This window comes from Excalfactoria chinensis, chromosome 1, assembly GCF_039878825.1.
Source record: "Excalfactoria chinensis isolate bCotChi1 chromosome 1, bCotChi1.hap2, whole genome shotgun sequence".
NCBI classification, from domain to species: Eukaryota; Metazoa; Chordata; class Aves; order Galliformes; family Phasianidae; genus Excalfactoria; species Excalfactoria chinensis.
The window spans coordinates 64955668-64980657 of record NC_092825.1 but is presented as its reverse complement, the minus strand read 5'-3'; the positions used below and the strand labels follow the sequence as shown (position 1 = coordinate 64980657).

Sequence of the window (24990 nt, the reverse complement as noted above, 5' to 3'; positions counted from 1 at the left end):
ACAGTCTATAAGGAAGGAAATAAGAAGCCTCTGGGGAAGAACAATAACCCTTTTAGAAGCAGCTTCATGTGGCTGCAGTTGGTACAAATCGGGTAATTTTTGCTCTCTGAACATCTGACTGAGAACAGTGACACGGGGTTTCCCAGTGGCATTCAAGATGAGAATACACAAAGCAGCTTCTCCACTCCTTAGAAGTCTCCTGTTCCGGAAGAGAAACAAGGCCAGCACTCTCATGTAAAAAAAAAACAAGAACTGCAACTCTACAAAAAGAATGCTACTTTTATTTTCAAACGCTGTAAAAAGCCTCATATAAATTTTTATAATGCTTCTATGTAACTTTCCCAACCACAACTAATGAAATAGTCTAGGAAAAATATAGCAGTTGCCATTTTGACTCCAAGAACAAGCTGCTGTAATATATCAACATTAAAATGACAAAGTACAGTATGTTACAATGCTTGTAATTGCTCGTGTTATTGAAAAAGTGAGAGCACTTCCTAAGCATTACAGTATAACTGGGCTAAACAGCAGTATTCCCTACTTGCTGTCGCAGAGGAAAGTCACCTCGTTACAGGGAGCCAACACAACGCCCTTGTACTGCTTATGCCCATTCCTCTTAGAGTGGAGAGCTTTCAGCAAGCCCCTTTGCACTTAGGTGAATTCACCCACATCACGCTGCTCTGCTATTCCGTACTGTATCCCACGACTCAGGTGTTTGACAATTGACCTATAAAAAATAACACTTACATAACTCTCCAGCAAGGCAAATTTAACAGTGCAAATGCAGTATCAACGATGTTGGATTTGTGAATGCTGGCAATTTTTTAAGAACTCCTTTTGTACATGAATCAACCCGTGCTGCCGCTCTGTACCCAAGGCCACGCGCTCATGCTGATTAGAGATGAAACGAAGTGCAAAAGCTCAGCTGTGTTTTCCGATCCAAACTTCCTCCTCCGTTTTTTTGGCGTGTTCAGATCCAGAACCTGAGATTCAGGCTCACTACTTGCACTGATGCACTCAAGTCTTCCCTGCTGCAGTCTCCCCAGCAAGCCTCCGATGACAATTTGCAGACATACATCTACACGTCAACAAAGTTAACGACGCTCACTTGCAGAAAATAAAGTTAGACATGGTTGCAATCATCAAGCCATTTCAGGATCTTTGGTACTCCAAGAATACAAAAAATAAATGGCACGGTGACAAACATCAGCAAAGGAAGAAAAACAACCACCCAAACAGAAAGAACGAAACGAGAGATATGTCGCACTTCCATTGCTTTGAAAGCCAGTGTACATTAACCTTCTGTTCTCTTCAACCTGTCACAGTTTTACCTTGGAAGAGATTCTATGTTCCTAAAAGCAGTAGTTAATATTTTGTTTAACTCGACTTATCCATTAAAATAACGCTATGTTTTCAAAAATTAAAAGTAAATTCAACTACCACGCTACAGGAGTTTATGCTAAATAGGCTGCAGGCTGTTTCCCGAAGGATGCAACTCCTATGTGAGCACTGATATGATTAACCGGCCTCAATTTTAAATGCTTATTATCTTTAGTGTTACGAGTACAAGGACTGAGTTTTTTCCCAAGTTTGTAAACCAGTGAATATGTACAGACGTAGTTGTATCATAGATAGCGTTAAATTAAATGTGTTATTTATTGGCCTTCCCTCAAACCCCACAGGAAAAACGAACAGTCAACAGTATCACCGAGCATTTGCAGCTCCCATGGAATTTATCTTGTCTTAGCGAGCTCAAGCAAAGGCTTCTTTTTATGTAACACAAACAGGGTAACTGTGGTCTTCTGAAATGCAGTGCTCACAGGAATTCCACTTCTGGTGCATAGTGCCCCACGAATGGGACTGGAAATGGAAAGGGAGAAAAATCCTCATTTGAATAGCAGTATCCTTTGGGGCCAAGTTTGTGTCTTGTACATATTCTGCCCAAGATCCTCTTTCTTGGTAGAACAGAACAAATGTCAGGCAAATAACTTCCTTTTCTTAGATGCCTCAGAAGCTACAAGAGCACCAGCAGAAAGACATCCCAAAGTACAGAGGTGGATTTAAGTGAGCTGCTGATTTTGGACAGCCTCTGTGTGGATTCAAGTTGACTCTCTCTACGTTAACGTGGCTAAGAACGACACTGGAGAATTCCAGAAGGATCCTGACCCATTAGCAGTAAAGTGATGTTAATTATTCTAAGTTTTGGGAAAAAAAGAAATGGGAGATAGCTTAAATGGAACATTTAGACAGAGTTTAGCTTAGCCATAACGTAACACAATACTGTGCAAATTGGGTGGACCTTGACACACTGGGTGCTCCTCTCCAATGAACTGCAGACTGAATTTCATTGCAGAAAATCAGCGTAAGTGTCAGATGCCTGATGGGATATAAAATACTGAAGTAAAGATCACTGAAGAGCCCTTAAAGAACTTAAGAACTGTTGGATCGGGGAAGAGTACACACAGATCAGTCAGCCACTGATGCACAGAAACCCTTCTGGTACATTGAATTTTATGCAACAGATGAGCAGTTCACAGTAAGCTTTTGAAGCATACAAATAATTCAGAGCAGCTGACACCATGGTGCCTAACAGCAATAAATATTTCTGTGGTAGCTTTATAAATAGTCACTCCCATTTTGCTGTGAAAATCAGTCTGTTGGAGTTCTCCCTACCGCATGAAATGCCAAAACATCCTGTGCTTCATTTTGATGGGCGCTGTGAGGCCTCCAGAGTTCTTTTCATTGCATCCAGGGGAAGAATGCAGGAATAGCGACTCTGCTTGTTCAATCACTGGTCAATTGTTCATCGCAGTAAGCCTTTTGTAACCAGAAAATGGTATCAATGGTCTCTACCGTATTGAGACAGATTCAAAGCACTACAGATAATATGCTAGTACAGGCAGAGATGTAAAATTTGCCTGCAACTAGATACCAGCAAGCTGTTAAAGAAATGCTGTTTGGCTCTGAACGACTTCTAAGCTGATGAGCAAAATCTCAGCTGGTACACAGGAGGCTCTGCTTCCATTTCCTTGACTCATCTCTGCTGTCAGTTTGTCACCAGCTTGCAGACTGAGAGTAATGGTAGTATATGCTCCACCTGATTCAGCCATGGTTGGTCGTGTTTTCTGGTAACTGGGCTTCAGACCCAGCTGATCCCTTGTAATCCCATGGTTCACATTAGGGAAAGACGTGAGAAGGCAATGGAGCCTAAAGGAATGTGAGTTTAGCGGGGCACTCCACTTCCTCTGGCTTGGCGGAAGCTGCTGCAGGTATTCTGGAAAGAGAAGGGTACAAGATCCCTTCTGCCTGGAACTTCTTATGGAGATGAAAAAGAAAACGCGTCAATTTCATCACTTCTCTAGGATAAGTTTTTCTCAGACAGAAAAGGATGTTTAAAATCTCAGCAGCAAAAGGATGACCTGTCTCAAAAAAGAGGCAAGATCCAGGAAATGGCCGTATTTTCAGAACTTGGTGTCCAAAAAAAGTTTTCCTCTGTTAAGCATCCTTATTGTTGCTCCTTTTTCTCTTCTGAATTTGCCAACATGTACAATCATCATAAACAGTAACACCATCTTCAACGACAGGGCAAAGGGACCATCTCCCTTCCCACACCCCACAGAACAGGGGATGATCTGATCACGAAACCCTCCGGCGGGGTGAAGGATCGACACCGGGCAGTGTACCAGTAGGCCCCACAGGACACTGCTATATAAAACATTCCACTGCTGCCACACTCATGGGACAACTGCAGACCACAGCTGGAATACCCTCAGAGCCACTGCTCAGAGAATTCTGAAAACGTGGGCAATGGTATCTTATACCGCATACCTAAAACCCACCAGGTGAGCAGTGCAACAGCAACGCTGCATAACATGATATGTTTTACTCCTGGGTGGATTAAACGGGTTACAGTACAAACAAAGCCACAGTACAGAGGCATAATTAATTGTTATACACACATAGGCAGTGCAGTTACAAAGGGATGTATGGTTCCTTTTATTCCAGTACCTTTGTATAATAAAGTTAACAAAAATATTCAAATATTAAAAAAAAAAAAAAAAAAGAAAAAAAAAAAAAAGAAAGCCAGCTGGCACTGCCAACTAATTCCTGTAGTAGTAGTCTTAGAAATCCTAATCCCGTAGAATTTCCTTGTGAAACTGATGCGCACCACAGTCAGTATATCGATAACTAATGCCAAGCAGGTCTGGTGATGCAGCTACCTGAGGTTTGTAATTTTTGTGTGTGTGTTTTTGTTGGTTTTTTTTGTGGGTTTGTGTTTAGTTTCACAACTTCCCGGCTTTCATGTAGGTAGGGATCGAGCCACGCTGAGTGAGCCCTTCAAACCTCTTGTAGGTATAGTTGAGGAAAACCCAGTCTTTGGATTTGTAGTCAGGTTCCGTTGTGTTTGGCACTAGAATTAGGATACAAAAATAAAAACAAAACAAAATTAAGACGTGCTGCTTCCGAGAAGCATAGAATCATAGAACTGCTTGGGTTGGAAGGGACCTCAAGGATCACCACGCTCCAAACCTCCTGCCGCAGTGCTGCCGCCCAATAGACCAGGCTGCCCAGGGCCCCATCCAACTTGGCCTCGAACGCCTCCAGTGATGGGCATCCACAGCCTCTCCTGGCAACCTGCTCCAGCACCTTACCTCACTCAGTGAAAATCTTCCCCCAACAACTAGTCTAAATTTCCCCTCCTTTAGCTGAAAACCATTTCCCCTCATCCTATTACTATTTACCCGTGTAAAATGTTCATTTCCCTCCTGTTTATAATCTCCCTTTAAATACTGAAAAGTCATAATGAGAAAGAGAGCCTGCAAGCACAGCACTTCTTGTAGGTGAAGCAAGAAGGCCTCATCAACAGGCTTCCCTGTGCAGACTGAATGCAGGTATACACATAGTGTTATCTCCCCCAGAAACAGAAGAAAAAACATTACCCGAGCTCTCCCAAGAGAACAATGCACATCGAGCACATGTTCCTATTCTAGGACATCTGCCCTGCTTACAGCTCCCACAAGGTTCAGCCAGCAAGAGAGCTGGTCACGTTCTATCCGTGAGCAGCCCACACAGCTGCTGTGCTGATCACTGGCATTCACTGCAGTGGGCTCCTATATATAGCACTCAGATTGCTGCTCTTGAAGTTCTACAACAGCATGTTCAACACTGGGTGCCAAAAATGCCGATATTCAAGTGAGTATTTGGGTATCTGGATCTACAGTAACATTTCCAGTAACACAAATGTGTCTGAGATGCCAAAACCAATACAGATTTATTGGGCGTTACCTAAATATGGACTTAAATAGCTAACAGGCACCGGAGATCAACTGTTTTTGCATTGAAAAGACAGATTTCTATGCCGTTTAATAAAAGCCATGTCCAAAAAAAATAGCCTTCAATAATTCTTATGGATGTTAGTACATCCGCACTTACTTGACAACAATTGAAATGAACATTAACAAGAACAAATGAACTCCAGTGCATGCTGTAGAGAGAAGTTTGGAACTGACAATGGTAGCCTCACCTGGCTGTAAAATATCAGACTCGGGAAATTCATCGAAGTTGGATGTATCATCAATACTTTTGATTTCTATTGGGATTGCAGCTGGTCTTTCCCTGTAAACAAACATCAGTGGCAGAATAGTGAATGTTAGGAGAAATATGTGAAGTTCCAGCTTTGTTTAATTTAGATTTTTACAGTCGCATCATCCTTTCAATTTATAAAGCACAAGTTCCATTGAGTCCTTGACAGATGCCTGTTTTCTGACATCACAAGAAGGTTTACTGGTTTCCTACCATCAGCATCCTCTCAACAAGACTGGGGAAAACATGCTTTTCCATAAGCTGAAACTACATTCCACCCTCATCTGCCATACAGCTATCGTCGTGATCTTTGATGTCACCAAGAACCACTGTGGTTACCTTCATTCCACAGATCCAGCCTACCCAGCTGAGCAGGATTTTACTTGCATTTGAAACCATCAGACACGTTGCTTTACAATTCCAGCCCCCACCAGCCTGGGACTCGTCCAAATGCCTTTCAGCTGTAGCTCTTACTTCTGATGCCAGCATCTCTCATCCAAAATGAGCTGACTGACACGTTGCTGCTTTATTAGCTTGACACTCAAAACTCTTAAGGCAGCTTTTAAAGTCACTGATCTATCCCACAAAAAACATTAAAACTGGAAAACGGCACTGTGGGAGAGTCATTAATTTATAAACGTATTACAGCTGTAATTATTACGATTGCCATTACATCCACTTCTGGGTGGAACGAGGAATCTTTTTTGCCAGATTGCCAAATGTGGCACGATCAGATACATCACTGCTTTTGCTGCTCATTAACATCTCCCACCCTGAAAAGATAAATTTAGCTTTCCACACCAGAGGAAATGAGAAGAGCTGGACAACCACATTCTCACTGTCTGGGCTGTGACGTGCAAAAACACAGTATTACTGGAAGAGCCATCCCAGGCAATCTGGCCATTTCTGAGGCTCCTCACAACACCGAAAATACGATGAGATCTAAAAAGCTTCATTGTCAGTAGGTGCACTTCAAAACGAGAGAGAAAGTGAAAGAATTATTCTTGCCATCATCGTGCATGAAGTTCTTGTTGTCATGACTTCTGTGTTTTCTGTAAAGGGTGTATATATATATATACATATGTATGCGCGTACCTGATATGTCCCCAGTCCACTCCTTCAAAAAATGGATGACTTTTAATTTCCTCCACTCCATTACTACCAATTCTGTTCTCTGAATCGGTACAAAACCTGAACAGGTGGAAAAAAAAATCAAGAGAGCATTACAATAAATGACGGCAGATGGAAAAAAAGTGCCATGGTATCACGGAGCCTTAGCAAACTGCTTAAAATTGTTGCATCTCCTGGTTAACGTAAGAGCAGCCCATTGCCCCAGGACAAACTTTGCAATACCAGCCAGACGAGGTGTCAGGCTTTGTCAGAACTTACGTAGTTTGGTTTTATCTCTATCAATACAGGAATTTTGCTTTGTCTAAAACTTACTTCAGGCTCAAATAACCTCTGCCTAATGTGTCCGAGCTGAACAAAGTATATACTGAGGTCTCTGTTGCCTCAACTACTGTTTTGACCTTGTTGTAATAAACTGCCCATTAACTAAAGATGTTTTAAAATTCAGTTTTGCCCACCTTCTTGAAATTGTGTGGTTTTACCTTTAATTAGCTCTTTCCATATGCAGGAAAAAAAAAGCCTAAATGTAAATAGTCTTGGCATAACATAAGCCAACCTGCAAGACATGCTAACAAACTGCCTAAATATCTCAAGCTGTCCTGAACACAACAAAGAACAAGGGAGAAATCCCCAGCAGTAATACCCTGCACTCTTCACAGCACAGAACTCAGGATGCTGACAGCATCAAGGAGAGGTTAAGCAAAAAACAACAGAGAAACAGAAACTAAAAACGTAATAAAACTGTTATATACAAAGTCATGAATAACGATCTGATAATAATTAAATAACTTGAACTGTGTTAGTATCACTAACTGGATTAAGAACCAACCTACAGCTTCCTTGGTGCAGAAGGGAGTTAACCTAATGGAAGACGATTATGTGTGATAGAGTGGTGAGCTCTTGATACTGACCTTAGAATTAAATCCTTTGCTTTCTCTGAAATGGGCACCTCGGGAGGAAACACCAAAGTTTCTTTCCAGTTCATAACTTTCCTGTAAGTTTCTTGTGGTGTCTCTGAGCAGAAAGGTGGATACCCTGCAAAAATGAGACATTAAAAACAAATAAACAAACAGGCTTAAAAGTGCATACATCTGCGCTACGTGGGAGATCAGGTGGGGTGAACTAATGGGCCCAGTCACCTCTGAACCCTCTGAATGATTCTTGTGTTGTGCTCTTTAACTTACCTATTAGCATTTCATACATAATCACTCCCAAAGACCACCAGTCACATAGTTTGTTGTACCCAGTCTGCATAAATACTTCTGGTGCAATGTAATCTGGGGTCCCAACGGTAGAATACGCCTGGAAAATAGAATGAGCTCTTTAATAAATGAATGCTATATTGTTACGCTTCGCAAAAACCTCTTTCTGGGGATTCATGTGTAGTATCTTACTACGTGTGTGGACAAGAGTGCTGAATTTGACACTTCAAGACATCTAAAGTTCCAAGAGTGCTATTCTACATGAGTAAGCACAGATGTAGAGTGAATGTCGAACTTTGGAAGTAAATGGAAGTCATCTTCCTGAATACAAAGAAAAATAAGAGTTCTGAAACTTGAAAATGGAGGTTTTTGAGACTGCTGCAAACTGCTGCTCTGTAAAAATCACAAAGATGGCTGAAACCCTAAAAAATCCCATGGCTGGACAGATGCTTCAGTTTGATTTAGTTAATGCTGGAATGCCCTTTATTACCTGGTCATCCTGCACTACAAACACAGGAGGCACCACTCCAGTGCTCCACTCTCCACTGCCTTTCCACAACACTCCCTGAAATAGTCACAGCTCTGGAAACAAAGAGATGAACCAAGCCAGCTGGAGCTCATCCTACTCTTTGCTGGTCCACAAACTGAACCACTACAGCACCTTGATTTAAACTGAATTTTGAGAGCTTGAAGAGAGCTACGTCTATAAGAGAGGAAGGCCTTCCTGATTTACAAAACATAAAACAGCAGAGTTAATGCCTATTTATTTATTTACTTTTTTCTATAAATAGTTTAAAAGAAAAGAAAGAAAATCCATGATTTCTATGAACTCACCAGCTGTCGCCTGTTTTTCTTCCACGTTTCTGCTTTTCTCTTTGAGTTCATATTCTGAAACGCTAGTTTGGAAAATAGATATCAGATATTAAATGCATTCATAAAGTAAAAGGAAAAACCGATAACAGTTCTTATTTGAAAACAGAATATTTTCTGACTTTAGAATGCTTTTGTCTAGAATCAAAATGTCGTCATCGCTGGAGAAGCACTAGTAACCACCATCCAATCTGCAGCTGAGATTCACGTGAATAAGACACGTGAACAGAAATTCTACGTTAGCATTTGCTAAGAATTTTGCAGACTGATCTGAGATCAGCGACCCTTATTGCTGCAGCTGGTAGAGTGCATTCAGATGTGATAACAGAACCTGGCAACGTTCTGTAAACAACATTTTGTAGACAACAAGAGAGAATCCAAGAAGTACTGCCAAAGAATCTTATGATTGTTGTCATGGCAAACGGATGAACAACTTCACTCTTCTAAGGTTTGATGTGACTGTCACTGACCTCAGTAAGCCAGCACATGAAACCCACATCCAGTCTGAGTGGGTGAAAAAAGCATTACAGTACCGATACATCACATTACACCCATACGCATCTACACACAAACGTACCAAAACACATCAGCGCTGCAGAAAGCATTATTTCTTTCTTAAGAAATGCTTCCATATCCTGGGAAACATGCCTTTAGGGTCTTCCAAATCCACGCTATCAGCTTGACTAATCACACTTAACACAGCAGAAATAAAAGATGACTTGGCACATCTGGAGCTCAAAATCATTTAAGTGTTTACCTAGGACACCTTATACTTACAGAAGTCACTTGGTGGGTTGTGTGTAAGGTTCCTGTAGAACTCGGTTCGATGAGCTTTCTTTAAACCCGTGCATAGCCCAAAATCAGACAGTTTTACATGACCCTAAAAAGCACCAAAGGTGATAAAAAAAACAATTTAGAAAGGTAGTTCTCAAAAAGAAAAAGAATAAAAAATCCAAGCTGCTTTCATAAATGCACTCGCTTTCTTCTTAGGCAGTGTGAACAACAGACTTGTACAGTACAGCCCAGACAAACAGGGAAATAGTGACTGAATCCTGATGCACCGAGAGAGCGTGTTTCCTCTAAAAAGGGTATCATTCCCAAGAATGATAGCATCTGCAACAGCCTGGCTTTGTTTTGAACCAAGTTCTACTGAGACTGGGAAAGCCTCCAGGATAAAATTTGTCTGTTTTATTTTGATGACGATCTGGTTATAAGCAGGTTTCCAGAGATCAACGCTAGATAGTCTCCAGACCCGTGTGCAACACTCAGTGCAACCGTTTCATGGCTCACTTCAGCCAGCCAAGCAGACAGACTGGTCCCACTCGTGAGTGGATAATAAAACAAAGGAGACAACTGCAGGAACTGAAGTGATTATTTAGTGTTGTCTGGATGCTTTATGCTTTCATTCTTCCTGAAGCAACTAAGTATACCAGTTTTTCATGTACATGACTAGAAGCATCTGGACACCCTACGTGGGTCTTCCCACATTTAAAGGGCTTTCCAAATACAAAAACAATCAGTCAGTCAGTCAAACAAAACCAACACAAGGGTAGCTTTGCTTTGCTCAAGTATATTAGAATTCAAGAAGAAGAACACAGTGGCCATCTTCAGCCATAACTACAGGTATTTTAAGCCAGGTATGACACTACTGGTACCCAGTGATTAGCACCGCTGCGCATGGCATTATCTGCAGACTGAGATGTTTAAAGCTGAGGAAGTTTACAAGCATGTTACATGCCTTGGCATCCAGCAGAAGGTTATCAGGTTTAATATCTCTGTGGATGAATCCCAGCTGGTGAATAGCATCTATGGCCAACACAGTTTCAGAAATGTAGAACTGTGTCTCCTCTTCTGATAAGGTGTCTTTCTTCATTAGTAAGGTCATCATGTCACCTAATCAAAGGGAAGAAAACAGTGCATGAAGCAGAATATTTTAATCATGAGGCTGATTCTACGTGAAACCCTGTAGATTCCAAATTTAACCTCATAATTGGCCTTACAGCTACTAATGTTAATGCAAAACTGTTAATGCAAAAACCTACAAACTCAACATACTTACTCAGTAAACTGGATTAGAATGGTTAGAAATCTTAAATAGGAGTTTTAATGGATAGCCTTGAAAGACCCAGCAAATTTTAATGCATAAAATGTGTATAACACAAACATTGTTTGAACAAGAGCTACTTTTTACTGTTTCTAGCTTTGTCAGTAAAAAGCAGAATTGCTATTCAATCCAAGCCTATCTAACAGCTCGTAACTCTTTCCCTTCCCTAACAAATAAGCAAAGGTTTCATTACTGAGACCCTGTTTAGAACAGCATTAAAATTTACATCATCACAAGTGACAGCATGCTTGCTTCTATGTTTTTAGAAGGCTTGCAACAAAAGCTAAGGAAGAAGTCCTTATATCACTCTTCAACACAGCACACGGCTTACCTCCAGGTAAAAACTCCATGATCAAGTAAAGATTTCTTTTATCCTGAAAACTGTAAAACATTTTCACTACCCACGCTCCGTCTGCTTCAACCAATATATCTCTTTCTGCTCGGATATGGGCCACCTGAAATTAAAAACCAAACAAACTTGAATAAAACAATAATTTAAATATTTAAACACCAAATGCCACGCTATATATATTCCCAGCCATGGAATCATAGACTGGCTTGGGTTGGAAGGGTCCTCAAGGATCATCAAGCTCCAACTCTCTTGCTGCGGGCAGGTCCGCTACTAAACATTTTCATTATCTTTAAAATATAAGTTTCTTCCCATACTTTTTCTACGCCTATTTTTCATAGTTTTTGCTCGATCCTAGGAAGTCCTCACAAAATAGCAGCTTCCATAGCTTCTCAGAAGTAATCTCTAGAAACGCAACACGTGGCTTCTTGAGAAGAACTGTAAAAGCAAAGACTGGCAAAACTATTGGAAAGGAACCCAAACATTTTGCCTTAAAGAATGCAAGAACTGAAAGATAAAATAGAAGATGCTTAATGATTCCTGCCAGAAGGTACCAGTTTTCTCTTATATTCAAAGGGTAAATAACTGTTTCTACACAGATAGCTCATAGTTTATACTCAGCAAGGTAAGCCTACAAAATCCCTTTGCAAGAGTGATGAGTGCCTAAACTAATTACTTGTAAAACCTCCTTTCTTCATCACTGTGAAAGAAACAGCTGACACAAAGAGAACTATTTTGCAGCCCCCAGACCCACACATTATTAATTGCGTTAGAACCACTTTTCAAATGGCACACAGAGACTGCTCCTATCTGCGAGCATAGTGAAGCTTACTCTAACTGCATGGCGAGCGCCTATAGCCAAGGAGAAAAGGGCTGTGATGAGTCTCGGTTGATAGAGATGACCATAAGTAGCAGTGAGAGCTGAATGGCCACTACTGAAGAAGGGCCTGGGCTCTTTTAGCTGGGGGAAAAATGGAAGAGAAGATGGAGCCATTCCTTCAAGTGACATATGCAAAGCTGGTCCAGAATTGATACAGCCACCACTGCTGCTGTGGCAGGTCCTGGGCAAGTGACTTTGGGAATGACTGACCATACTTAGGATATTTCAGTCTCAGCTGGGTATTGGATCAAACATGCTGATAGCTGCTGCCCCATGAGTTCACTGGAAACTAATGGTAATGAAGACCACAGGAAGGTATGTGCGTTACTAAAACATACCCTCACAGCAGAGAAAAATGGAAAACATACATCCAGAAAAATATCTATTGACATAAGTGATTTTTGTATTTCATATAACAGGAAGCGGCTTCTGGAAAGAAAACAAGTACTATGTGCCACTATTCCAGTCTCAGGAGATATTTCCAATAAGCAGCAAACAAAGTCTTCTGCATCTCTTTCTCAGTTTGAATATCTTTCTAATGTGTCTTTTTCACAGGGCTGTGGGTTCCCTTTCAGTAGCAGATACTCAAATTCAATTTATGTAGCCATATCTATTTTCTATAGTCTCACTAAATATATATACATATAATAGAAGAGTATATATATAAGGATATATATATATATTTCTATCAGGCATTCTTCCATTTCTAAACATAGCTACAAGCTGTAAAATTAAGAACTTGCTTAAAAAGCAGCCAGAAAAATGTCCAAGTGCCACCACTCTTGAAAGTTGTAACTTTCTTCTATTTGCATCCTGTGACACTTCCCATTGAAGAAACCTGGCAATGAAAGTTACGGCAGATAAATACGCTGCAGAGGAGCTTGCAGCTCCAGTCTAAACACAGAGGGTGAGTTGAGCTTCTTTGCCACATCAGATTATGAAATGGGTCAAGGCTTCAGCCAGTGGGGTGCACACATCCTGCCTCTGGGGCACATGATACTGTTTTTGTTTCCTATACTTAGAGCTCAGGGTTGCAAGACAAAACCCCTGTATTAGGATAAAAAAGAAGTAGAGGTACTAATACCGGTACAGTGGAATATAGTGTACAAACTAATCGTGGGGTTTGGACACGTAAGGAAGAATCATGTAATGGCTTAGGTTGGAAGGGACCAAAAAGATCATATGATTCCAATCCCTCTGCCATGGGCAGGGCTGCCACCCAACAGCTCAGGCTGCCCAGGGCCCCATCCAACCAGTCCCTGAATGCCTCCAGTGACGGCGCATCACAGCTTCTCTGGGCAGCCTGTGTCACTGCCTCACACCACCCTCAGAATAATGAATTTCTTGCCCTGCTACTACACTCCTTGATGAATATAGTCCCTTCTCAGCTTGAGGTACTGATAGGCCACAGTGAGGCCTTCCTGGAGCCTTCTCTTCTCAAGGCTTATAACCACAGCTTTCTCCACCTACACTTTCACTTGAGACATCTACACTTGATTTGTTTTCTTTGTGGTGCTAAAGAGCTTGCTGTGTCCTATCAGGAATTCACAACAAATTCCTGATTAGAAAGCAAAAGCAAACAAAACAAAACAAACAAAAATCCGACTAAAAAGCAAAACAAAAGAAAGCCACATAATGAACAACACGGCACTTGCTGGTATCTGAGCACCAAAAGAAAACATCATGCATTCTCAGCTTTTACTTAGGTTTTGCAAGAAGTATTTTCTTTGAAATGTAGTTTTACAGATGAAGTGCCACGTGGCATACACTGATAAAAGAGAAGACTAGGAGAAAAAAACACCATCTTGATCACTGTTCCAAGCAGTTGTAAACAAAACATTTTCAAAATGCTGTTACACGACCTTATTTCCTACCTACTGCTTCAAACTGAAACAGCAACTTCATAAGTGCCTTGGCCTGCAGTTTGATTACGGGGGCTATAGGATTGGAAAATACTACCAAGCAGAACTCTGGAAGTTTTCTAGGCCACATAACTTTGAAATCAAGGGGAATTATACAACACAAACCTGTTCTTTCTCCAGCATATCTGCTTTTCTTAGTATCTTCATTGCATAAATATGTCCTGTATCCTTCTTCTGAACAAGACGTACCTTTAACGAGAAAAACAACCCAATCAGTCTCATGTACCCCCATATGAAATATAGAAGAAAGCTCTAAACTGGGGGGCGTGGAAAAGTTCTTCTGTTAAATACTGAAAAACATATATGGATAAAGAAGTATTTCTACATCATGTACAAAGCCAACATGGATGATGAACAGATAGTTGAAGCAATTGTTGTTAGCAGGCACACTGGAGTCCAGGTAGCTGTGAGATTATATATGTTACAGTTCAGTAATGGGAACAGCCATCACGTAATGCAGGGCAGGATTTTTATGGAGTGGAGCTGTGCTACTGCAAATACTCCATTTTAAGGGGGCTGCATGAGCACCATCAGCTGGGGCTAACACAAAGCTGTGGGAAACTAAGACCCTCTCCAAAGGCCTTGATAAGTACTCATAACTCACTACTGGTCTTACTGCACTTACATAATTACTCAAATGGAGGTTCTCCTGAAACAAAACTGTCCGACTGGAACTTTTTTGTTTCATAGTTAAAATCTTTCCCTTGAATTTTCAATCCAATTTTAATATCCCGTTCAAGTGAGAAAGCCACAAACCTCCCCAAATGCTCCTCTTCCTATTACTTTCAAAGACTCAAAGTCATCCAAGCCAAGTCTTGTTCTCTTCAGTCGCAGAAACTCTGTTTCTTTGCGAGCATGCTGTGACCTGCGCAGTTTTTTCTGAGAAAATACATACGTGAGAATTCGAACCATTTAACAGAAAGTCAAGATACATAATCACTCTTCCTGTGAGGCACCCTCTCTCATTATGGGTACAGGGAAAATGTGAAAGAGAAAATCTTTCTGAATTTCATCAAGCGTGATGCACAAACACAGTCTTTCATAGAGAGGCCTCAGGCATAGATTGTTTTATTTTTGGCTGTTACTTGGATATAGAGAAGCAGTGATAAAAATCAATGGAAAAAAAATCATATTAGTTCAAAGCCTGGCGGTCCAAATGCCAAAGTCACTAGCTAAGGCAAGGACTCAGTTTTTGAGCAGCATAAAACATCAATAAAAGCTAAAACCTGCACCCCAACAGACACAGTGATGACAGGCAACAAGGAACCTCGGCAGGCACCAGAAAGCCGACTTATGCTACCCTACTACAAAATCTATTTATTTTACGGCAAAAAAAACCCCACAACTTGCATTTGAAAGAATGATCTATCTCAGTCCTGCCGTATATTTTGTCCTATAAAAACATCAAAGGGATTCACCTTGAGAAGAAATGACTACCAGCCTATGCTCCCAATGACGCCAAGATCTCAGAGGCTGTTAACACGACTCAACAACCAGACCTGACGGATTTTGTACAATGAAGGTGTCACTAGAAACCACGAGATGGCATCAGACACCCACATTAGCTTTTCTCTCTTTCCAGAAGTTACATCAACCCCACAAACTTGAGAAATGACCAGAAATGACTAAGATGACACTATTTATTCCAGTATCTATTCCGGATGCAGTACAGGCAGAAATGAAATGGTCAGCCTCAGAAAAGTATTCAGACGTGCCCACATTCAAATGTAACAAGGAAGCACGTCTTTTATTGTTTAAATCAAGGGGGGAAAAAAAAGGTTCAGCATTTTGCTTTCTACCCAGTTCTTCCATCTGCACCTCACCCTTTCCTTATCTGAGTGCCAAATTACACGTCTCACAATTCAAAACTTCACAATTCAAAGCTTCAGCTTTGAAAAATGTGTTATAACCTTGCTGTGGTCATATATTTCATGATGATTAAAAGCAGCACGAAGAGCACCTTAGCTATTCAAAGCCTCATATTCAAGCATTTGCACGGCTTCCCCTTGTTATTTACAAAAGCAGCACTCACAAGATAAACTTAATGTGACGTCAGCTAATGCTCCCATCAACTCAAACACCAACTTTCAGAAACGCATACAAAAAGCAAAGCAATCTCTTCAAAGGTTACTCAAGAAGTATTACCTCCTCATCTGCTAGGCCTTCTTCATCCATAGCTACCTCCAGCTTCTTCTGCCTGCAGAGGGGAAAAACAAGACATGCATTTATTTTTAATTAAACCCAACACCCCATACCATAGCACTACAGACTACTTTACATAGTCCAGATACCAAAGCATTTGCTTCAAACAGAAGTATGAAAACTTACTGCCCACTCCACGCATTTACTCACTTGTAAATATACTGAAAATAAGTAAATTTAAGTCCTTCCTTATGTGCTTGTGGAATTCCTCTCCTCCCAGCACCCTGCCTGGACTAGGGCTCCTGGGCTCCTGCAGATGGTGCATGGCCATGAGGGGTGGTACCAAGTGTACAGTAAAGCCTGGGGCACCCCACAGATGGAGGTGGCAGCACTTGTGGCAAGGGAGCCAGCATGTCTCCTGGAGCTCCCTTTGCTCATCCCAAGATGTCTCTCTCTCTGTATAGCCCTCAAGGTGCAGTTTCATGAAGTTGATTGTCCATTGGTAGCATCTACAAGTTTGAACAGCGGGCGCCAGGCTGCTCCTTCTTATCTGCATTTCAGGAGGTGCAGCAGGATCCCCTAAATTAAAGGCTCTCTGCAGACAGTCTATCTGCCTAACTAGAGGCAAACCAATTGCATGGGATAATGACTAAGTGTGATGAAGAGGGAAATCCTGCTGCTTAGCTGAAAGCCCCTCAATTAAAAACATATTAGCAAGAGAATGATAATTTCACATGGTGACGACAATTTAAAACACAACATTCATTAAAATCAAGTGTTTAGTGCTTTGACACTTAATTCAAGCAGCACTTCAGCACAGTGGAGGCAGAACTGTGCAGCAATAAGAGGAGCTAAAGCAGGGATGACTAACGTGCTCCCTTGCACAGAGCAGCAGTCAGTGCCACACAGGAGAAATGCAGGGGTGGGTATTACGTTATCCCTAAAACTCTTCCTTCCCATCCATTTCTTCCTTCTCTACTTCCCACATGCTCCTTTCTGCAGACTTTATGAGTCTTGGCATGGGCTCAGTGCCGCAGAGCATGAACAGACACCACAAGCCACTGCCTTACACCAAAACAAGTAACTATGCATCAGCAGCTCTGCAGCATCTGCCTCTGTAGGGTTTATTCCCTGTGGCACACATGAAGGGATCAGAGGTTGCCAAAGCAACATGCACAAATGAAAGCCTCACATGTACTGAAAAGTGAGACCACGTACCTACTGGTTTGTACAGTAGTAATAATTAGAGGTGGTGGTAAATCATATGAGAATTTGAAGAGTGGAGGTCCTCAGTCATTTGGGGACTTCTTAGTGCAATGGCAGGAGATGTTCACAGGTGATCACCTCCTCACTACCATCAATGAAAAAAACTCCTAAGACCTGCTCCATTCACAGAGCTGAAGGTGCCCCATCACCAACATCCAGCCAAGAAGTGCTGGGGAGAAGTGAAAGCAGAGCGGGTACCTGGTTTCCCTCTCTTCATGCTGGATAATGAGGTTGCTATAGAAGTTCTCCAGTGTGAGCTTGGCCACCGTCACTCTCTCGCGGGTGTGGTTACTCATGGGAAAGGATGTTGTGGTCCCTGCAGTCATCGCCATGGTAACACACACTGAAACAAGAGCACAGCAAATCATTATGCACTTGGAAAAACATAGACATGCACACCTCTTTCCCACCACCCATCTCCAAATTCTTAGATGCTATAGAGTTCAAGATTTCTTCATACGTAAGAAAATTTAAAACATAAAAAAAAGATGTATTGTAAAAAAGATGTATTGTAAAAGATGTAGCAGGACTCATCACCCACTCTCTAAAACAAATAAAGCATTGGCAAAACAAAGGGTGAATCATAGGAAAGAGCTATGCAGGCTCTGGGCAGCTCATCCAGCCACAAATTAGGAAGATGTTTGTCCAGTAGGCTCGAGTGCAGCCCAGGGGAGGAAAAGGCACCAAGATAAAATGAAAAAGTAAATGAAGAACCCCCCCTCACTTTCTAGAAATCACCATGTCTAAATGAAATAACAAATCATAGAATGAGTAAGTTTAGAAAGACCTCTGAGACCATCTAGTTCCATTGCCAACCTATTCCCATTACGCCCGCTAACCACGACTCTCAGTGCCACATCTACACATCTCTTGAACACCTGCAGGGACTGTGACTCCACCAGCTCAGTGGGCAGCCTGTGCCACTGCATCACCGTTCTTTCAGAGAAGAAATTTTCCCAAATATCCAACCCAAACCTCCCCTGGTGCAACTTAAGACCATTCCCTCTCATCCCAGTGTTGTTACCTAGGAGAAGAGGCCAAACCCCAGCTTGCCACAATCTCCTTTCAGGGTGTTGTAGAGAGCGGCAAGGTCTCCCCTGAGACTCCTATTCTGCAGACTAAAGAGTCCCAGTTCCCTCAGCTGCTCCTCATAAGACTTGTGCTCCAGATCCCTCACCGGCTTCACCGCCATTCTTTGGACATGGTCCAAGGGCTCACCTTATTTCAAATGGAAAACTTATGTTTCTTGTTTTATCTCTGAAGCAACACCAGCCAAGGTGTTTCTATTTTACCAGAGGGTTTTGAGGAAGATGAATCCTAAATTAGGTTTATGATCCTAAGGAAGAGTTTAATACCTTTTAAGGTGAAAGAATTCAAATTTTACTTTGGTAAAAGAAATAGATGTGCAACTTTTCATCCTAAAGGAACACTGTTTAATTCTGCCTCGCTTTTCTGGTTTGTTTTGGATTTGAAAGCTACTGTGAAGCCAGCATTTAAACCTGTGGATTTGTCATTGAATTTGGTGTGACAATAAGATACTTGTTGCCAGACATGCAGCTGTTGTGTCACACATAGAGGCTTTTTATAACATTAGATGGACATTATTTTAGCTGGGTATTTCAGTGTGAGAGACTTCAGAGCTTGGAGAATGAGAACGTATCTCTACATAAAGAGGTTTTAATAGCATTACAACTGATTTATGGTGATGCAGATCTTTCTCTATTTTAATCATTATTTTGGCCCTTGCAGTTTCCTACTAAAGAAAGATGAGAGCTGTCAGCTGTCAGTAATCTTTACTAAAAATTCAGGGGTTGTATTTTCCACACAAGCACATACCCCATACTGGACACCATTCCAAAAGTCAGAGGACTTCATAGTAGCCTTCCTTCTTCCTTGATAGGTGGGTAAAGATAAACATAAAGCAGGTATTGAAGAGCAGGTTGATAACACCCAATCAAACACAACAACTGCTGAACACACACTGGCATCGCATCTGTGTGTGTTCAAAAAGTGATCCGATAGAGAAAAATCTCACCTCCTGATTGCTTTAGAGCATCCGGGTTAGCGTAGCATCAACCCAAGCTTGGAACAGATTAACCTTTCCTTAAGGTAAAGCAGGCCCTATCACCAGGCAACATGCTATTTACCACTTGCACAGCTTCTATTCCTGGTAGGATAAAATAGCACTGCAATTTTATTTCCTGTTAATTTGTTTTCCCCGTGCTCCTATACTCACAAATGCAGACGTTACCAAATAGCAAACCTAAGTCACTTGATTTTATTAAGCCTGTAAAAAGGAGATAACAATTCTGGCACTAGCACACCGTGCTATATATAGCAGGGCTGAACTCCACTGTGGTCCTAGAGCAGGAAAATATAGAAGACAGCCCAACCAGTAACTTGGGGAGCTCAGAAAAAGCTATTTAACAGATCAGTACTTCATATCAAGCTCAGTGCCACACCATGCTGCATGCCCACATGCCCAGGAGGACTGCACGAGAAAGAACCTAGCAGACTTCTGCTCACTTTGCAGCTGGTGCCTGTACCCAAGTGGCCGCCAATCTGCCCCAATGCTATAGGGAAAAAAACCTTTGTAAAAGCAGAAAGTGCCTTGAGCTCTCTGGGTTCCCCAACTAAATAGGAAGGAGTGCAGAGGCAGTGGGAGACCCAAGGTGCTATGCAAAATCCACTGTCAGCTCACAGCAGAGAAAATCTGTTCATCCTTTTTCCTCCTCCCTTTCTACTTCCACCAACAAACCCCAAAACAAAGCAATCAAGTGAAATCCCTAAAAATATGGGCTTTATGAAGCAGAGGATACCTGAGTGGATAGAGGCAGAAAGAAGCAGCTTCAGAATGGAACCTTTTACTAACCTCACCAGACGAATGGGAACATTCTGAAAAGGTGCCACCCATAGTTCTTGGAAATGCCCTCAACAAAAATATAATGACTAATTCACCCAAGTTCATGCTATCTGCATAAGGGCAGCATTCTCCTCCTGCTGCATCACCCAGCATCACAGTAGACTCCCTGCGCCATGAGAAGGTCACGTTAACCACCCTGCGTTTGGCTGAAGCTCTTCTGGCTGCAGACTTCTCTTTCCAGAGGGCCTGTTACTTTGGAAAAAGAAAATGACACACCACAGGCTCTGGCTGAGATGTCAAAAAAGCCCTAATGGGTGGGAGACGGTGTGCAGCTCCTGGGACAAGGCCCCTGAGCTGCCAAAAGCAGAGAAATCATCTGTAGTGTTTGGCTTAGAATCCATGCTCATACCTCTCAGATGGATAGCTAAGTTCCCAGCACAAGGCCAAGCCTGCTCATCTATGGTACCTACAGCATGGGCATATAGGAAAAACAGGTGAAATGCTGCAGGACTGAGACAACAAGTGAACATCTGGCCCCAAGATGCAGGTGCAGCAGCATGGAGGGTGCTGGTGAAGGAAGAGCAGCAGAAGCGGACAGCAAGTTCCATGCTAACAAAATGGAGTTTTCAGCAGTCTTGTTTGAGCAAGTCTCTCTTCACCCACCATCTCCTTCCTGGTTGAAGAATGTTGCCAGGTCCAGGCACATATTTCTTCTCTATGCTTCAAGTTACCTTCTAACTAGAAAGTATGGAAAAGCCAAGCAGGGTCTACAACTCCAGTCTTTGCTTGAATCTATCATGGCAGCTCTAAGTCAAAGCCTTAACAGACTCTTCTAGCAGCGCTTCTGCCACTGAAAATTCCATGCCCAGCTCTTGCTGCACAACTGGTGGCTCAAAACTCATGAGCACACCAGGATACTTCTTGGCAGCTCCCACAGCCCATCATTAGTGGTTTCATATTAGACTTGCAGATTAAGTCTCTGGTTAATCAAAGCAAAATAATGGAAGCAACCAATCCCACTTAGCCCAGAAAATAAAAGATGGAAGAAATGGAGGCACCTGGAGATCTAGTCTCCCCAAAAAGAAGCACTTAACCCTTTACTGGGGTCACCTTCTAATCAGGAAGGACAAGAGCACAAAGCCCAAGTCTCTTGCACATAACCTCTAGCTTTCTCAGCTCCAGCCTGGGGCAGGCAGAGGTGAGGGAAGGCATAAAGGTATCACCTTCCAGGAAGGAACCACATGCGTTATTACCCTTGGGAATTTCAGGGCATATTTTTACTTATCTGGATGTGTTACAAGATGTCAAGAAATGAACTTTATTACTTTATGCCATACTTTCCATCCAGAAGGACAGGGATGTGGAGTAGAAAGCAAAACCTTAGCACTTTACATCATCAAATACTGAACCGCAGCGATGGTGAACAAGCAAACATCTCAGTAAGAAAGGCGACCCTCCTTCCAATAAGACAAAAATCCATTATTTCAGATCCTTCTGACACTTTTTCTGACCTTCCACATACACATTTTTAGCGACTTCTCATTTCAATGAGAGGAAGAACACGTGACAGCATGCTACATGCAGAGAAAACTACAGACATGTTTCATAAAGAACACTGCCTTTCTTCACACAAGGTCTCACATTTCTCAGAATACTACATTAACCAAGGTGATCAGCTCTCGCTCTCTTACACAAACTATCAGCAGAAAAAGCAAGTTTGTGCAAGCTGGACAGTGGCAGCATGAAACTGGGCTTCTCTTCAGAGCCAGGCTAACTCTGAAGGTGCCAGCCTCCCTACAGACAGGTCTCCTGCACACTTGGTTAACATCATATAGCTTGGTCTAACTATCTATCTGTGTAGGCCCAGACTTGATACGTAACCTGGACCTGAGTTCTAAAAGGAGAATAGTCTGATCCTTGAAATGATGCAAGTCCTAGAGTAAGCTTACTCTGGGCTCATTACTAAATGCATATTTAAGTTAAGGAGCAAAAACCACAATTCTTTCAGAGACAAAAGCAAGTTTTCCTCCAAGTGAGAGAACCGTGCTGCCTTCCTCATGCTCCTGGATCTCTGACACCAATTTTACACAAGAAGCTACATATATGTAAGCAGACAGAGAACATCAATCCTTCCTCTCAAAAAGGCTATGTCACTCCATGGTAAAGCCAATAGTTGTTTTCATTTATAAACTCAAGCACATGCCTAGACCCTAGCAACTATGGAGCCAGTTCCCTACTGCAATTCCCTACAAGGAATAAAACTGCAAAGTTTAGGAAAGTTTCCATTTACAATGAAATTTTGGCTCTTGAGTGGAAAACTTTTGGTGAGGAAGATGCTGAGATATATTTCTGCTTTTGAAAAGACCTGATTTTCTTAGCAAAATGCATTTCATCATTCAACTTTCTCCTGAAACGAAGCAAGCAAATGGCATGTTCAAGAATCAGAAATTAAAAGAGGAAGGAGAGATCCACTTCTGGTGTCAGACCTGTTCTAAAGTAAACACGCACAGCACAATACAATGGTTACCTTTAGAAGTGCCAGAGATCAACACTGCACATAGCACTGGAGCTCTTCTGGGTGAGAAGCCAGAGTACGCTTAGTAATGCTGTGTGGCTCTGGACAGATAACACAGCAAGGCAACCAGTAAAACTGGGCACAAAAAGCAGTGGTGACCAGGATTGCATCTAAGGAATAAAGTGGTGTCTGGGAAAGAACATGGATACAACAAGGCTGGATGTCTGAGCACTAGCCCTGCTGGCTCCAAATTGTTTGGATTCCCTTAAAAAGAGAGGCAGGATATATATATATATACACACGCATATGAGAAAAACAACCCACCACACACAAATAACTGCATGATTCACACCAAAAAACAGTGGGCAGGGACAGATAAATGGAATAAGCAACTAAAGGCTCCTCAGGATAGGGTGGTGTGACACAGCAGCAAGAGGGGAGGAGCAGCAGCTGGAACAGAGCTGCCTAGGTTCTGCAGGCAGGTTGGAGCACATGGCTGGGCACATGGCAAGCTGATATGTGAATGTGCAGCACAGAGCGAGGTGCTATGGAACAGCTGGCAGCTCCAGAGATGAAACAGAAGAACTAGGCTACCAACCTCAAAGGTAAAGGACTTTCTGCACTGCCATTTCTGCTAGCACAGACTTGGCACCTGCATTGCGCAGGCTTTCACCGTCCAGTTGTTTAGACTGAGTCTGTTCCCGAAGAGGTTCTCTGCCTTCTTTTTCTGAAACCCATTTCATATCCACTTTCAAGGCTTTTAAGAAACCTCCAGGAACACAGAAAACACTACAGAATCTTGCATTCCCAGGACAGCAAGGAAACAAGAAAAACCTGACCATCCTCACCTATACTAGTTATGGGCCAGTATTTTTCAACTCTCTTAATGCTTATTTTATTACTAGATACAGATTCTCCTGTACTAAATGGAGCCTTGTCTGAAGATTTTTTTTAATTGACAGAAATGAACTTCAGTTTGATACGTTTTAATGCCATGTTCTCATTCTGGTACCCAGATGATGCTAGCTCCACCACTGCCATTGCTGAAGCTCACAGTGATCAGCTCAGAGCGTTTGGCACGCACTGCTCTGTGAGATGTTTCAGAAAGAAAAACAAATACCACGTTCCTAAATAATTCATGTTTTCAGTAGTAACACCATTCACAAATCCCGATTTTATTTCATACACCACCTGAAGGAAGAAACGTTCCCTGCCAAACACAACAGAACAGATATTTCACACACAGATTTTTTTTCTTCTGTGTTATTGCCCAAACCAGATCCTTCTGACATCCTCCAGCTTTTAGTGCAGTCCCCTTATGAGGGGGGAAATGAAATTCAAAGCTGCAACAAGCTGTCACTAACACCTTAGCGTCTCATTTACCTCACTTATGTACTTCATTGCCTTTCATTTGTTATTCATTCCCCAACCGGAGTTATGTACTCATAAGTTTTGCTCCTTTAAAGTTAAAGAATGAATTACAGTTGTTCTATTTAAAGCAGCACCAAGAAACAGAGTAAAATTAGCCCTGTCAACACAGGCTCTGCTATTTAAAAGCAAGAGATGTTGGAATGTTTTAGCCATTTTAAGTCATTCTTGCTTTCCCCTGGAAGGCCCACACGAGCCGCCTGTTAAGGGCAGAGCTAAAAGCAGGAGCCTGGCCTGGCCCCAGCTCCCACACCGAAAGGAGCAAAGGCTGCCCAGGCCTGACCTCGCAACCGTGAGAAAGCTGTGAGGAGACGTTCACATCGATGCACAGCACAGGGCTGTCTTGCAGCAGGCACTGCCCTTTGGGAACGATGGCACTGGAAAAGCCCAGGGGATGGTCTGGGATGACCCTGAAGCGTAAAGGAGGGGCTCTGGGGAGGCAAATAGTCTTTCAAAACAACATCAGCAAAGGCCACAGTTGTACGTACGCTCCAAGCAGGCACCAGCTGATGCTGGTTCTGAAAGAAGCTGCCCCACCTCCCACCCAACCATCTACTTGTTTCACTGCCACTTGACGCCTTGTGCCAGCGCAGGGAGCTGCACAACCCAGACAGAAAGACTATACTGGGCAAAAACCTCTTCCTTTAAGGTGTTCTAGGGAGGCCAGCTCTGCCTGCGTTGGTTGCAAAGAGAACAAAGGGAGCAAGAGCACATCAACTGGGCCTCGTCTCTTCCATT

The 24990-nt window shown here is 42.3% G+C and overlaps 1 protein-coding gene across 1 annotated transcript in view; it reads right to left on the bottom strand.

The window, feature by feature from the left end:
• Positions 1–262: 262 nt before the first annotated feature.
• The window catches only part of STK38L (serine/threonine kinase 38 like), a 44800-nt gene continuing 20072 nt past the window's right edge, over positions 263–24990 (bottom strand). Inside the window, exons 2-14 of the mRNA XM_072355662.1 lie at positions 17645–17789; positions 16184–16235; positions 14795–14917; positions 14144–14227; positions 11219–11342; positions 10522–10676; positions 9561–9663; positions 8748–8809; positions 7896–8013; positions 7623–7746; positions 6679–6774; positions 5525–5616; positions 263–4411 (exon numbers count right to left, since the gene is read on the bottom strand). Of these exons, the coding sequence (XP_072211763.1) occupies positions 4284–4411; positions 5525–5616; positions 6679–6774; positions 7623–7746; positions 7896–8013; positions 8748–8809; positions 9561–9663; positions 10522–10676; positions 11219–11342; positions 14144–14227; positions 14795–14917; positions 16184–16235; positions 17645–17778 (1395 nt within the window). The 5' untranslated portion in view covers positions 17779–17789 and the 3' untranslated portion in view covers positions 263–4283. The remainder of the gene's footprint in view (positions 4412–5524; positions 5617–6678; positions 6775–7622; positions 7747–7895; positions 8014–8747; positions 8810–9560; positions 9664–10521; positions 10677–11218; positions 11343–14143; positions 14228–14794; positions 14918–16183; positions 16236–17644; positions 17790–24990) is intronic.